This window comes from Melanaphis sacchari, unplaced genomic scaffold, assembly GCF_002803265.2.
Source record: "Melanaphis sacchari strain LSU unplaced genomic scaffold, SCAv2.0 Contig25_pilon_pilon, whole genome shotgun sequence".
In the NCBI taxonomy this organism is placed as follows: domain Eukaryota; kingdom Metazoa; phylum Arthropoda; class Insecta; order Hemiptera; family Aphididae; genus Melanaphis; species Melanaphis sacchari.
In genome coordinates, this window is record NW_020271133.1 from 1,011,785 (window position 1) to 1,029,662 (window position 17,878).

The window sequence follows — 17,878 nt, forward strand, 5'->3', positions numbered from 1 at the left end:
AAATATATAAACAGGTACAATAAATTCATAAAAACAAACATATTAATAATATTTATCTTTGGATAATATATTTCTTTCCAAATAACATCTATTACATTTTGAATACAATAAATAATTTGTTCATCTAAAGTTAATCTGACCAGTATAAAATTAATAAGAGTTTCAAGGTAAAGTAAGATCAGCGTCTTATAATACTATCTAATATTGAATAATACTTTGTTATTGTAATAAATAATATTAATATTTAAACAATTTAATTTACAATTAAAATATACTTAAATAATTTTTTTGGAAATACAATTTCATAAACCTTTAATATTATAATAATGTTATAATTAAATAATCTTTAGTAAAATTGTTTGTTAATAAATTTAAATATAAATAAATGTCAACAAAATATTGGAGACAATAAAATCATTCATGACTATTTAAATATGCAATAACTGAGATCCACCACACTATATCTTAGTTTCACAACACATCTGTAAAACAATTTACAATCCTAATATAGTTAGACTCACACATAATAACAATTAAAAATGTGTAAAATAACACAATATTTGTGTATATATTATGATTAGGTATATTTTAAATAATGATAGTTATTGGCTGGTGTGTACTAATATATAATTAAAAGCATAAAAAAAAAAGAGAGAGACAACAAGTTAAAATATATTTAAGACTATTTTTCCTTTTAATTTTGTTATTTAGAAACTACTATTTCCACTTCGACGGCGACTATTGTCTAAAGGACTTCGTTCTCTGCGATGCCTACTATTGCTATCAACACTTCCATCATCATAATAATCAGACAAGAACATAGAGTCTGATCCAGTTCCTATTGATCCATCAAAGTCCATGGGATAAGAAGAACTAAAGTACAAAAATAAAAAGTTAACTCAACATAAAAGTTTAAGTATTGCATACTAACACATAAAATACAATTAATTCTGAGAAATAATAGATTCAATAAGAAAATATCTTTAATAATTTTTATCACATCACTTTTTTAGACCCAAAATACAAATAAATATAAAAAAAATATACAAATCTTAAACTTCTCAGATTAAATTATAATTATGGATTTTTGAGACTCGCCTAATAATGCGACGGCAAGTAAAAAATAAAATTCTTTTTAATCTTTTGTTGTAAAAGAAATAGTTGAACGACCACAGGCATCCATCTTCACTAAATGGATCAGATCGCATGTCAGGTGTATAGCTGTAAGTGACACATAATGAATATGAAATGTGTCTAAATATAAAATTTTAGTTCTAGTAAGGTTACCTGTAAATATCACATTGTGACATGCCAATTTCTTTGTCAATTACTTCCCAGAGTGTATCTCGTAACTGTGAGTAGTTTTTTGGAACTGTATTACTTTGTAGGTGATTCATAATAGTTTGATTAGATGCAACACATGATGTTCCTGTGTTAGGTTCCACAATGACTGCTGATAAGTTATTATCCACATCTCTCATGACCCACTAAAATAAATAATAATAATTGAACTGTTTTAAAATGTAATCTTTTAATTAAAATAATTATCAAATGTATTTATATTTAAAAAAAATCATTTTATATGAATCAAAAAATGAAAAATAATGGTTATCTCCTTAGAAATTTAATAAACCATAGCTCGACTATAAACTTTTTTTTTAAAAAAGTTCAATGGTTGGATATTCAAAATTCACTGAAACAAAATAACTATTATTAGATCAGCAAATTAGCTTTTCATGTTTTGGACACTTAAAAGTGAATTTTGCTAAAAATGAAGTACAATAAATGATGATCAACTTCAAAATTTCTTATCAAGCAATTTTTATAAATACTTTAAATATTTTTGTTTAAGTTTAAGTTAATTTGACAGCAAAATATCAATAATCCTGTAATTAGAAACATAAGATATAAAGTTTTTCTGGACTTAAAAATTGATAAAACTGAAAGTATAAAACAAAATTTATAATTTTTACTATGTACCTAATAAATAATGCATTGTAAAATGCATAGACAAGCAGAGCAAAATAATTATGTATTACCATCAAGTAATTATAACTATTTTCATGATAAAGTATAAAAATTAATTAGTGAATAATATACTTAACACTTTGAGTTTTAAAATAATAGTAATATTTCTTACATTTACAGTACAGTGGCTTTTTATCATTAGTTCTTCTGGTAACGTAACATTTATAATACTTATTAGTTATTATTAACCTGCAAACTACGTTCTCTACTAAATTCTGACGACTTGGCATCTGTAAAATCGTAGTCAGGTGCAAATGTGGCATTAAGTGTTGCAATCAAGTAAAATAAAGATTTGCGTGATATTGTATCACATAACAAGACTTCTTCATCTCCTGATACGCTAAGACTGTAAATATACATTAAATTAAATTTAATTAAAATCAATTTTTTAAATAAATATAATGGTACCTATTAAAACAATATAAATTGCACAATGATAATGGATAAATTATATGAGTCAATTTTTTTTTAATACTTATTATAACTAAGGACTGGATTTAAATGCACAAAAAAATCCTCAAAATATGCTTCTAAAAATGCTGTAATATGTTACAAAATATGCATCTATTATTAAATTGCACTAAAAATTGAATCAAAAGTATTTTTTTTTAAATAATGTAAAAAATAAAACATATTAACAATTAAATATTAAAAGACATAAAAAGGTTTTATAAGCATAAAAAAAGTATTGTCATCTTCACCTTTTAATATTCTTTACCTATCTCCAATCTATAAAATATTAGCTAACATTAATAAAAAAATAAAAATAGATCTATATTAATATATTATATTTCATATGAGTATGTCATCTTATTTTTAGTAATAACGGACGGTCTTAATTTTATTGAAATTATGTCGCTGTGAATGTAAAAATACGACGAAAAACAAATATATGTGCTATAAATAATAATATATACCGTAAAACTACTAATATGTATTACATAGGTAAAACTGTTGAAATATACAAAATATGCGAAATAAAATAAGTGTTATTTTAATAAGAATGATCTAAATCGGAGAAAATTCTCATCAGGTTTCAAAAACCTTATTTCAATACATATATTCATTTCCATATAAATCCAGTCCCTACATATAATTTACTTCTATTTTTATTGTAAAAAATGTTTTAGCTTTTTTTAAACAGCAATTCTATTTTTTCTTATAATTAAATCAATAGTGATACCTCACAATTAATTTTTTTTTAATCTATATTTTAAGAATATTTTTAGTATAGAAAATACCTTTATATGAATACATAGTGGTCAAAGTGAAGAGTAGAATACAATGGGATGGCATCACTCCACTTTTTATAATTCATTTTCCATCCCTTCATTTGTTTTTACCAAAATAACACATCTTCTTATAATAATTATATACAAAGATTATCTACTTATATTGATATAAAGTAGGGGTCACCAATTAATATTTTTGAAGGGCCACATTAGGAGTCTGAACATTTTTTGCAGGCTATCAAAATTTTAAGTAAATATTTTTAACATATAATGGGTATTATTTTAAAATTGGAAGTAATGAGAACATATTATATTATTAAATATATGTTATTGATTCTTTGTCTACGGGCCGGATAAAATTTTTTCAAGGGCCGCCATTTGGTGACCACTGGTATAGAGGGTCAACTCATGTCCATCTCTAATCACCTTTATGTGTGCAAACCATAATAATATAAGAAAAGTATAAAAATGTAGGCATTCTTCCACTTATTTTAAGCCACTTCGACCACTGTGAATACACAAAAGAATCTTACAGTTTTCAATTAGTGAAATCATAGACCTAATTTGATTGATTGACTATAGATTTAATACAAATCTCCTAAAGTTTATAATTTTATTGCTTTATTTATAAACATTGTATAAATATTTTAGCCTGAGCCCATAATAATAAAAAAATAAAGTATGGTAGATATAATATGTATTAATACTATAATAGTATAATAGGTTGGGTAACATTACATTTTGTTTTAATAGGTACATACTTAAAATCATTAGAGTACTATTAGTTTTTCATACCTTCTCCCATATCGTGGATCACTGTTGGGTGAGCAGCCCAGTGCTTCGAGGTCACCTGGCTGTGTGCCACTCTGAGAGTAAAACTTTTTATACTTGTGTTTTTCATCACCTACCATTTTGCACGAATAGCTTTCAATCCTACACCAAAAGAGATTGTGATCGAAATATAAATTTGTACGGTGGGTAAAATAACAATATTACCTGGCAACAACTTTAACATCTCCTCGGTCTACACAAAGTGCTCTCGACAACTCGACCAATTGCGAGCTCTCCAAGAGTTTCATGGTGGATACAACAAGAGTACAACAATGTCAATACTGTTTATGTCCGCCGCCTGTACAAACAGCACGGTTTTCGTTGTGTACAGCAATTGCTAAAATGCGGGTGTGTAGTCGAATGTTCCATTTCAATGCCGACCGTACTAGGGCCCAATACGGACGAACAGAGTCCCTGTCCAGGAACCCGACGGCACGCAACTTTCGCCGACGCCGACCTTCGGATTACTAATAATAACGAACGAGGATTTCCGGCCAGGATAGTTCGTACAGCAATTCGTCCGCGGTCAGAGACGTAGTCTACCGACGATCGTTAAGAAATTGACGATTATTGACGACAATGGAATACGACCAAGGTATATTAGCCGTAACAATTGGAACGCCGCACGAATGCGGAAGAGGGGTGTCGAATGAAGACGGCAAAAAAAAAAAAAAAATAAAATAAAAGGCGCACAGATCGTCTCTGCGCGCAACACACTCTTGAAAGTCAAAAGTCGAAACACTTGCTGGTCCGTTGAACGTTAATTATTTATTGAGTTGTTTTTGTTTACTCGCGGCGCGCGCGCACATAGAAACGCTAACACTAACGCACACACACACACACACACGCGCGCACACACTCGCACTCACGTACGCACACTACCGTACAAACTAATACTATAAAGCGATAAAAATGACCGCCAAGCCGCCAAAATGCCGACTGCCGTCGCCACTCGCCGCCGCCGCCACTGCTATCTAATAATAATATTACGCGGTACGTCGTGTTGACGACCTTGACTTCTTTGTACTATAATACTACTACTATATATTTATTTTTCTCGCATTATTATTATTATTGTTGTTGTTGTAAGTTGGTACTGTTGGTAGCGAGCCAGCCGGGAGTCTTTAATCTTTATCATTCGAGCGCCTCCCCCCCCTCCCGTCATCGTAGCGCCATCCTTCGCCGACCGACACTACCGCGACGGTCTCTCTCACTCTCTTGCTCGCGCACGCGCACGCGCACGCGACCGGTACGATGACAATGCTGTTGATACGTCCGTGTGCGTGTGTGTGCGCGTGCGCGTGTGAGTGTGTGTGCAAGCGCGGGAGGCGGCGAGCGAGCGAGAGAGAACGATTATCGAGTGGCCCGACGGCGCACGCGCGCGCTGCTCCGCAGTCCGCACGGCAAACGGCCTTTGGAAAACAGCAGCTGCCCTCGCCCGGCGTTATTCGATTTTATTGTGTTGCGTCGCTCGCTAACAGTTATTGGTGAGGTACCCAGGCGGCCACCTGGGTCATGTGCTGCCTGCTGGTGGGTGGATGGGTAGGATGGGTAGGTAGGTACCGCCGGTACTGTGTTATGGCCTTGTGGGTGAGGTGAGCGAGCGTCGTCCGTCGGGTCCGTCTCGCTCGTCTCCGGCGGAGGACGGAATTATTATTCACTCGGCGTGCGCTGATTTGTTTCGTTTTTGCCTTTTAATGGTTTTAATCCTCGAAATTACATCAGATTTACGGCGACTTTATTGCCGTCACGAAAAACGAGCGCTAACCGTTTTGGTACAATAATTGTCGAGCACCGATTTTCGGTAGTGGCTATCAAACACAAAGCTCGGTGTTTTTTATTTATCGAATTAAATTAAAGGAATTTGAAGGATAACAATGCGCGTAAATTGAACACCCGGTCGAGTCACTAGCAAGTGTTCGTTTTTCGTCACTGTACACAAATTATTGACACACAACAAATAGTGCGCACCAGTATAATGTAGAGAACACATTAATAGGTATAAGCAACGGGTCGCGGGGGGCTGATGCTCGTTTTTTGTGTCTGCAATAATATTATACTCGAAATAATGATACAATAGTTCGTAGTTTCGCACTGTATGATACTTATTATTAGTTACTACATATTAATCATATAATATTATAATGACAAGATGTAAAAATATAAAAAAAGCTTACATTACAAATTTAGGTTTTCTATCATTAAAAAACTTGAGAGTTAAAGGGATTGGCCAACGTGATGAAAGTTCGCTACCTATTTCCCCATAATATATAAACCATGTGTCATAGCCCATAGCCACGGTATTAGTAATTATACGTATAAACAAATTAATTAAATAAAATATTATACAGCGGACTGCTCACCCACATGAGTTCCCAATTAGACACAGTATAAGTTAGTAGGTACTTGATAAGTTATAAATTACAACACTCGACATTACGTCTTGCCCATCGTATGTGTAGAACTATAGAAGTGATACGTCGTAATACTCGTAATATACTTGCAGTATTTATGGCGAAACAAACAACTAGATTATCTGACGAGTATCTAATTATAATATCTAGTATTCTATTTTTGTTTGTGGTATATTTATACCGTCATCATTTATTTTATAACCATTAAATATATTTATAGTTTGAAATGTTTGCATTCTATATTGGTGTAATACAGTTTTAATTTAATTCGTAAATAACATTGTTATTGTACACTTATGTAAATCAACAAATAATAAAACTAGGTACACCAATATTAAATTGAACCCATACAAACGGATGTACTAAAAACAGAATAATTATATATAAATTATATTATCATGTATATCGTTTATAGTATTTACATACTATATTCGCATAATATTGAGATGAGATTAATCTCTCACCTACCAATAAAAATGCAAATTTAATAAGATTATACTGCTCAATTATAAATTATAATTAATTCATGGAAATGAAATTATAAAAATAAATAAATAAATAATTATTTTTTTACTTTTTATCAAAAACGGATAATTTCTTAAATCATTAGTAAGTTCACCTTCGTCCTTAAAATCAATAAGCTTTTTGAACTTGTTATTGTATTAATTTTATTTTGGATTTAAAATAAATCATATCCACACAAGTTTTTTGATTTAGACATAAATATTAAAGATAGTTTATTGCTTAAAGGCGTTGGAATTTATTTTAGGTACAACATATTATATTGTACACAGATACTCAGTACATAGGTAGGTACTCATTACGAGATACGGGTAATATACTATAATATGGACTACTGGGTCACAGTTGATAAACTTTGTATTTATTTTACTGATCGTTCCGAGCGATAGCCTCGGTTTAATTTAGTACCTACCTATTTGTTTTGTTACCAAGTTTTATTATTATGCACATTGATCTCTATACAAAATTGCAGAGTAATATAATAATAGATTAATGATATATTATAATCACTGATATAGTTTTCTCTTCATCATATTTATATAATTATACTGTAGAAAGCACTAAGCCGAATCAAATTTTTTTTAGGAAGTACAATGATAACTGATGATTGATGAATATCATTTTAATGATAATCGATTAGAACCACTCTGAAACAATGTATTATAAATGCTTGGTACTTCAAAACAAGAAGCAATTAAAAGTTAATTAATTATATGTCATATTTAATACCATATGTCCGTATGAATATGTTTAACAATTTAATAAAACTAAAATATCTTTTTTTGTTATGCAAATATAACATTACCACAAATTTTAATTACTCAGAATCCTATAAGAAAAAAAAATGTGTGATGTAAGAAATAATTTTAAAAAATGTGTGAAATATTAAAGTTCAAAGTTTTCAAGCCATCGTAGTTATATTTAATTTTTCTTATGATACATTATGAAAGTATAGCCAGATGTTGTAAGAAAACTAAATTTTGAATACAATAAACACAATAAATTTAATATTTAGTAAATTAATACACAAGCATTTATTTGTTGTATAATTATCTATACATGCATTACTGCATTAGTAGAAAACTGAAAAATAAATACATATACCATTAAAAATCTAATGTCCATTGTAGAGGAAATCTGCTTAAAACAAATGTTTACACATATAATAACGTTAAGACAGGTAAAATATGAAAATATGAATATACCAGTGGCGTAATCTGCCCAGAAAATTAGAACGAATCACTGGTGAAGTCAAGTAATTACGAAATTTAAAAATAGTAACTTAACCAATTTAAATAGTAACCTTAGTTATATTGTTTGTTATTCAAGTGTAAATAAAAAAGCAAAATTCTAATGTTCATATTATGTTTGTAGCTTACGGACTCAAAAACTAAAATACGATGAAATTCATATTTTATTAAACGACGATCATAGTTCATAAAAATACAAGGAGAAAAAGCACAAACTTCGATACCGAACTGTGTGAGCGATAAAAAATACAATATTTTAGTACATGATGAGTTTATATTTTATAATTAAGACGTTTTATACTATTTGACTTCGACCAATGGACAATACCAGTATAATTAATAATACTTATGATAACTATTTCACAATTTTCAAACAAATAGTTCATATTTTTGTTAATAGGTATAACACGTTATTCATAATCTTCAAGATACTTTTGTATTTGCCTTTATATTTTGCGACCGGACTTTTGATTACATTCGATGCTGTTCCAATTTCTCTTTGCTCTTCGCCACCACCTTGACCTATTCCACATCATCATATTCTTCAGTTGTTTAATCACTGTACTTTTTTTTTACTGTTCTTACCAAGGACATTTAAATATGGTTACAATTAGTTTATGTTTACATAATATTTATAGCATTTAAGCATTTTTGAGTTCTTTATATTTTAAGTAAAATCCAAGCTCTTGGATTCTGAAATGATTATGAAGTGAAATTTGGGAAACACTTTCTTTGATTCGCCTGGTTGATCGAATAATTGAAGAATTTCCATTACCAGATTAAAGATAACACACAGATACGAACATTCACCAGTCTAAAATTATGATAAGGGTTTTGCTCTTCAATTATTGAATTTTAATGTAACTCAACTCTATAAATAATAGTTTCTCCGTATATTGGACTTAATTGTCCTACATATTTTTGACAATACTCGTAGATAAAAATAATATTACAATGTTTGGTTCTGTAATAAAATATGTATATAATTTTTTGGTCCTTTGTTACTACAAATTACAATATATGATACATGTAAATGTACTTGTTGATGTCCATCATGATTTTCCATCTGAATTGCGAATTTTTCTTGTTGATTCATCGCTAATATTATAATTTAAAAAGACCTTATAATATATCGGGGTTCGATTATATGCCTTTAAATAAATTCCAAATCATTATATCACCTTTCTTCTTCTGACAGCAACTTCTCTATTAATGCTGCAGTAAATGTTTTGAATATGTAGTAAGGTGATCAGTATATATTAAATAATTACAAGACTTTCTTTACTCAAGTACACTTATTAACTTGAATATAATTTTTCAATACACGAATTGTTTAACATATATTTAATTTTAACTATAAATAATTTTAACACTTACGTCTTTTTGTATATCCGATCTGCGTAGTCTTTTATACTCGCTTGTGATCGACTATACAAAAAGATGGTAAGAACACTGTCCTTTGACCGGCCTTTTATATCTAATGTCTTGTATGTGTGTATGTGTGCTATCTATTGTTCTTATAATTTTATCTTATTTAATACTAACGACTTATAACTATTGGCTATCATAACTGTTTTAAATTATTTTATTATATTGTATTTAAATATTTAATTTTAATTATATATGATTGCTTAGATGCACATCATTACAATATTATCTAGTATTGTTGTAAGTAAAGTAAAACTTTTTTAACTTTATATAACGTACTGTTATTATTTTTTTTTGTTATAATATCTTCTAGTTTTAACGTTATGTAATAATGACTTATGAGTTTATACTCGTCTCATCTTATCTATCTAATTTCTTATAATAAAAGAATGAGCTGTGTCCAAAAGGCGTGTGACTTAGTAAGTATAATATATTTTAAATGTTTCGTTATAATTTGCCGTTCTGCGTTCTTTATCATTCATTACCAATACAAAAAATTTATATTTCAGTATTTAGATCGATTTTTTTTTTTATTATTGATTTAAATATACATTTATTTTTATTTACTTTTAGTTTCATCAAATATTTTTTTATTATTGTTAAGTATTTATTTTATTTAGGTTAGGATGAATGTATAGTTTTATAATGATATGTATTTTTCTATTACATTTTAGAAAAGTAAAATACTAGGATTTTCAAATTTGAGATTGATTTTTAGTAGAAAATTAAATTTAGTTGGTTCTTTGGGAAGTCAAAAGTAAAAAATACAAAGTACTTTTCAAAATCATTTGAAAAAATAAATTAAAAAATAAGGAAAAAGAGAATTTACTCCAAAAAACCATATTATTCGATAAAAACAATTAAAACATTTAAAAAAATGTTTAAGCTTAAATTATTTATAGACATTTGAAATCATAATTTTTCAAAAAAAATTTCTTTCAATGTCGAACAAAAAAATTTCCCATTAGTCGGTGATAATTTACAAATATCAAAATACACATACATAATCATATATAGGTATATTTATATGGGCATTTAATTTCAAAAATTTGACAAAATATACTTTCTATAACTAAACCCAAGAAGTATAGAAACATTTTTTAAATAGACATTTCAATTTCAAATTTGGACGGAATTAGATTAAAATTAATTTATTTTCCTAAAGTTTTTTTTTTTTATTCAGTTTATACGTTTAATACAAACACAATAACATTGATTAATTTTATGATTTTTCACTTCTGATTTTAGGTATATTTTAGTTATAAATATAAAAACTGGAGACAGTTTCAAAGAATGCTTAAAATCTAACATAAATCCAACATTGTTGAGATTTGTTTTCGTCCATAAATTTACATAAACAATATATTATTCAGAATTTAAAAACTTATTATAATTTATTTACGTGCTTTATAATATAAATACGTTTTTTTATCCTACTATTCTATCATTTCCCTACTTATTTTATAACATATTATAATGTATTTTTATCATTCAAATTCCATTTATTAATTTATCTAAGTATTATACTAAATTTTTACATTGTCTTGCGTAATTTTATGACTTTCCGTCATCTGTATAATCATATTCTCTTTCCGTACTATTTCCATCACCTAAAATGGTTAAATTTTCCTAAGCCTAACCAAAATGAATAAAATTATTTGTAGTATATATTTTTTGTAAATAGGTAGGTACAAAATCTTTCACAAGACTTACGTATTGAATTATTTTTCTTTTAAGGTTGCCATATTTTATTTTACCTGAACAATGATAGTTTTGTATTATTCTTATGGGAAAAATATTGTAACTCTTCCAAGGTTATCCACCAGTTTTAATATGTTATTTTGTCGTAACTGCTGCAGGAAATTGGAAACCACACATAATATGGTCTGCACTGTACGACATACCTTTATTGATTATTAATTAAAATAAATAATTTAATAATTCATTAGATAAAAACTAACCCAATGAGTTGAATACGTATAGTCCGTATAGATATCATATAATAGACAAACTTAATGCATTTCTTGTAAATTTTGCTTGAAGTCATGACGTATCTAATCGTCATATCACCAAGTTATTATATCGTGATTCAGGTTCAGTTCGTAATTTAATCGGTATTTTTAACGTTCGTCATTTACTAACACATATGGCTGAAAACCATTAGATGTGTCATATGTGGATTGTCGAATTACGATAAACAAAAATGTATAAAATAACAAATGTTTCAGAGTATTTATATTTGAGTAGTTTTTATTATTATATCGAAAGTATATGATCTCTCTAGACTTCTGTTTGTTTATGAGTGAAAATTACTTTTGTTTATACTATTTCTTTTTAATTCATTTTATATTTTTATTTTTATGTATATATTTATTTTAACTTTGATAAATATTTAACTAAGAAAGTCGGTTTCATGATCTATTTGTATCATTTCCGGTATTCCGTACTTATTTTAAACACATAACTTAATAAGCACTACACTATAATTAATAAATATACGATTTAGGTACTCATTGAAAATATCTAGTTAATTACGTGATATTAACTTAATGTATTTTAATCACCTATAATATTAAAATTAACACCCAAAAAAAAAAAAAAAATGACACAGACTATAAAAAGAGTAAAAATTATAAATAGTTTTAATTTATGTGTAACTAAAATTATTTTGATTATAAGAGCTAATAAATAAATATGTAGAAATAAAAATGTAAACAATAATATTGTACACTAAAATATATGCTACTGCTATTGCCTACTAACATTGAAACTAAATTTCAAACTTACAAATTTCTATTATTTTGCAGATCGAAACATTTTTATTTGTGATAGGAAGGTGTTATGGATCCTTGGTCCTTTTATAAGTTAGCAACATAATAAAATAATTGATAAACATTAAACATTAAATAATATACCTTTAAGTAATAGGTACAATTATTTAGAATTTCTAGAATAAATTAATCTCTAAACATAAAAAAGCTAATTCAGTATTTTACCCAAACAATAAATCCTCAGAAATTAATATGTAAAAACTGAAATGATGCAGTTACACCAGCTTGTCTACCTGTTCAGGAAAATGAACAAATAAGATTACTACAAATATCAGCCAGAATTAGACTAAATTCTGATAGTTTAAGTTTGATTATTAATTAATGATTTGTCATGTGCTTTAATTATGAATTTGTTAAACAAGATGTACTTTTATTAACATATTAATTAATGTATAAATTAAATATGCATTGGATATAATTATTATGTTATAAAGATGACACTGAGTTAAACTGACAGTTAACACTGTTGGAAAACTATATGCATGTTTTTGTTAACATGATGATGAATTGACTAATTTTGAAATATTACTTGAAGAGAAATTAAAGAGATTAAATATAATAATCAAACTATAAAAATGACAATTGAAAAGGTAACATGAAGAGTTGAAATTGGGTTTCAAAATAGTTTTTATAAACTAAACGATTTGTTAAAAATATGAAATCGAATATTTTTGAAATCATCTTTCGTGGTCAAAGTATTATTAAAAACACAGTCTTTAAATTTTAATATGAATTTTTTGACAAAATAAAGCTTGGCATCATTTTTCTTTTGAAAATTTAAGACCAACAGTAATTATACTGTTAACAGCTTAATTATTATTATTCGCCAATCAAGTGAGATATTAATATTTTAAAAGTAGTTTTATATTTAAATCAATACTAGGTACCTATTTTTAAATTTTAAATTTTATTATACACAGGTATTTATTATTCAATTTCATTTTTATTGTTATGCTCAGTTTAATTTTATTATTTTATTGAAATAGTTCATATTTCTTAGTTCTTACCGATAATAAGTAATTATTTCCTGTAATCTGACATATGGTATACATTTCCGCTTCTGATTTGACGTATCACACAATCGCTGGACAATAAAATTTATATTTTTAATTAAAATATATAAATTTAATTTATTACTGGCTTCTAATATTTACTATTTAAATATTTTACATTTTGATTGTATATTAATTAAAAGCTTTGAACTTCTTATTCCATAGGTATTTTCCATCAAAACATGTTCAAAAAGTTATTGTTTGATATTCTCACCAGTTTTTATACCCAGACTAAAAACTAAAAAAATTATACAAATGTCTACCGCTTTGTTGTATTTTAAATTTCGAATGGGTCACTGTTATGGGAATGTTAAATTTGAATTCAATAACACATAATTATATTTATATACAAAAAAACAATTAAGCGGAGACGGCCTGTCAGCCTATATCATCAAGTATATTCTACAATATGTTTTTCGGTATAGGCATATTGTTAATTTTACTTTTAGTATTATAGTAGGTAAGATTAGGCTTAGAAAATCTAAAAATTATATGAAGAAAATTGTTTTTATAGATCCCCCAAAAAATGAATAAAAGAAAAGGAGAAGTCGTAAATACGTTACTGTATCTATTTATATTATGAATTTATTTTTATTGTTTTACGGTATTTAAAAAATGATGATATTAAATTTTGAGTTATATAAATTAATACAAATGGTATAAATATATACATATATATATTATAAATTATAATAAATGCAATATTTTTGGAAAAAACTATAAAGTGGTACCCACTTTTCTACTTTTTTAAGCAAATAAAATATATATTTGTTTTACTATAAATATCTATACTAAATTTTTAAGACCTAATGTATTTATATGTATACATAATATAATAAATTATTCATTTAAAATGTTATCATATTTGTATTATCACTATTCATAAAATATACTGCGAAAAATTGTAAAATGGAAAAATATGTTATTACAACTAAAATACCATTTAAAATTCACTATTAACTTAATATTTTTGTAGTATCTACTTTATAGAAATTAAATTATAGCTAACTTATCAATAATATTAATTAGTCAATAAATTTAATAGCCCATAAAAATATGTGACTTTCAATTCTATTCATAGCTCATAACTTAGATGTTATAAGTTTATAATTAACTAATAAAAATTATTAGAAATACTTTGAGTGTATTATAACTGTTCAATAGTAAATGATAATACAATGTAAGGTACCTAAAGTAATAATATTAAATATAATATAACTATATATAATATTGTTATATAACTATACTATCATACAGGTAAATTTCTTGATTTCTATAATATGCATTGATTTACCTAATAATAAACATCTGTATCTGAATTCTACAAAATAAATAATAATTATTTTTATTTATTTAATGATATAAACATGATGTTGTTAATGTAATGTAAAATACATTTTACATAATTATTTTTATGCTTATTAATACAATAAAAATAGAGTCTAAGAAATTGTTTTATGGAAGAATTATTATCTATTATGTAGCTATATTCTTTTTTTGATAAATTAATATTATAATATAATATATTTTTGAACTGTCATCCTGGATACCAACTATAAAAATAGAAAAAGTCACTATGCTTTATCACTTTCTTGGTATGTAAGAAATCTCAGTCACTGTAATGTTATGGACGTGTTTAATGTGAATTCAATGATAAATCACTTTATATGAAAAACGATTTAGAGATTTGAAGGTATGTAAGAGTGTAACAGTGTAAGTGTGTCATCTATACTTCAAAGATGTTTTATAATTTATTTATGTTATCATGAGTAATTTAGTTTTCAATTAGTAACACATTAGAAGAGACCAAAAGGAACTTTGAAGTATTAAATCAAGTGGGAGAAAAAAAAGGATGCAGTTTTTTTACCACGAGAGAAAGGAATGGTAAAATGTTTGGTAATCTACTGAGGTACAATACTTATTTATGACTAATATAATATATTTGAAGGACACATAAACCGACATAAAGGAAGGGAAAAACCTCCAAGGAAGGCATTTATTGAAAAAATTATGATATAAGTTAACTGTATAAGTATAACGTGTACTTCAAAATTGAAAGATTGCACTTCATATAGTAATTGAACAAATAGAGATAAATAAAAATTCCATATTTTTACATTTGTGTTTATGTAACAACATTAAATGGTTTTTTCAATATTATGAATAATATTTTTGCATATTTAACATTTTTTTATGAATATTTTGCCTATTTTAACAAGATTAGGTTAGGTTAGGTCTTTAACTTTCAAGACCTTTTAATAACACAAGAATATTATGTTTGTATATAATATTGAAAAAACTTCAAAAATTTTAACATTTTAAATGTTTATAAATAGCACAAAAAGAGTCAAATATCTTGAAAATTATATCATGTCTATAAAATGTTGATAGAAAATATTTGTTGAAAATTTTAAGTCTCTACAGTAATAGAGTACCTATAATAATTATATAGTCTTTACTATTATTTGTTTGCAGAATAGTTTAAATAATTGAATAAAAATACAATATAATAATTAGTATTAATTAATAGTTAATAACAATAATAATTATAAAAAAATTAAGTAATAAAAAACTGAAATAACAATAACAATGAAACCAATTGTTTGTTAACAGAAATTTAAATTTGTCCGTAATGGGTGTCTGGAGTCTGCCCCGATAATATGATTTCAAAAGTTTTCAATCAACTCACAAATTCAGCGGAAATGAGCATGCAATTATTACAATTACATAATTATAACTAAAAAGCTATAATTTACAATTTTACTGGGAAGATTTTTCAATAGGGTTGGGAGCCACAACTTGACTCACGTTAAATTCACTATAAAAAAGTGCAGGCGCAGAATTTACAATTAAAACTAATTTTAATTTTTTTTTATACGTTTAACCGGATTCCATCAAATCGCATGTATAACAAGGTAATAATGAGTTAAGTAACTGTAAAATAAAATAAACCAATAGATGTTCTTTAAAAGAGAGATAATAACATTAGTAACCATAAACCACCTACAAAAGTAGATTGTCTCTTACGTAGACCGTAGACATAGTCATGTAGGTACTCCTAGACCTTAGCACTCCAACAGTCTTACAGTCCTATACACTGTTAGTTCCTATTTAAATCCAAGCTTTTATTAAATAAAAGAAAGTAAAAAAGAAGAATTATTTCTATTAAACAAATATAAATATTTTTTAATACCTATAATTATTATCATTATAAACAAATTTAAAAACCAATTCAGCTATAATATATGATTAAATAAAAATAAAAAAGAATATAAAAGAATAAATAAGAAAAAAACTATTGTGAAAAAATTATTACTATCTAGATACGTATTTGCAATACTTTTGGATAACCTACTGTAAGAATAACTTGTTGGGAAATTCGTATATAATTGATAAGTCATTGAATAAAAAAAACAACATTAATTCAAAAAGTTGAAAAATTCAAGTACTTTTAACTAATACAAAAAAGTCAATGTATTTTGAAAATTAATTTTTTGATCGTAGGTAAAGAGGTATGTGTAGGTGATTACATTTGTTCTTATCTTTCCTAATTACATACCTTTAATTATTGTAAATTATTGTTGTTGTAATGTTGTACATTTCCGGAAAACAATTGTTTGTAAATATGTATAGCTATATAATATCGTGTTTTAATGAAAAAACATATTTGTATTTTTTTGTTCGATAGACAAGGAATAAAAAATAATAGCTTTAACTTAAAAATACATGAATAACATACAACAAATACACATTTTATGTGTACACAACACACCCACGAATATTCCAACTAAAAAACTATAAACATTAATTATTATTGTGAAAATAATTTCCTAGTAACTATAAAATATTAAAAACATCCTCAAAATTATTATGATGACCATTCAATTCTCAAATAAAAAAAATCAATTTTTATCAAATACTGGTAATTTGTACATAATTGTATTGCAAAGCACTTACTTTTTACCCTTCCCTCTACCAAAGTTTAAGCTGAATCTAATTTTATACCAAAATTTACTCTCAATATAGCAGTTTTTTTTAAAAAATCACACATTGAAAAACGAATATATTCATCATTCGGAAAATCTAAATTTATAATACAAAATATTTTGGGGTTAATTATGTAACCCTATTTCCTCTAATTTATAACTCTATACGACTATGCTAAAGTTGGTATATATTTAGGTACAATTTGTATAGGTATGTATTATTGATGTAATGGTTACATACATAAGATACGATTATACATTTTTAACACAGCGAAAACTTGTTATATACTTATGAATAATATTA

At 26.5% G+C, this 17,878-nt stretch overlaps 1 protein-coding gene across 2 annotated transcripts; it reads right to left on the reverse strand.

Moving 5' to 3' along the window:
• Positions 1-633: 633 nt before the first annotated feature.
• On the reverse strand, positions 634-5,172 carry LOC112595182 (repressor of RNA polymerase III transcription MAF1 homolog). 2 transcript variants are annotated; one of them, XM_025340300.1, is made up of 6 exons: positions 4,257-5,169; positions 4,056-4,193; positions 2,218-2,374; positions 1,288-1,487; positions 1,099-1,221; positions 634-873 (listed from the first exon to the last, which is right to left on the reverse strand). In XM_025340300.1, the coding sequence occupies exons 1-6, from the start codon at positions 4,337-4,339 to the stop codon at positions 708-710; spliced, it is 867 nt and encodes a 288-aa protein (XP_025196085.1). In that variant the 5' UTR covers positions 4,340-5,169; the 3' UTR covers positions 634-707. The 2 variants fall into 2 exon arrangements, with proteins under 2 accessions (XP_025196085.1, XP_025196086.1); XM_025340301.1 differs by lacking the exon at positions 1,099-1,221 and having other exon boundaries at positions 4,257-5,172.
• Positions 5,173-17,878: the final 12,706 nt, after the last annotated feature.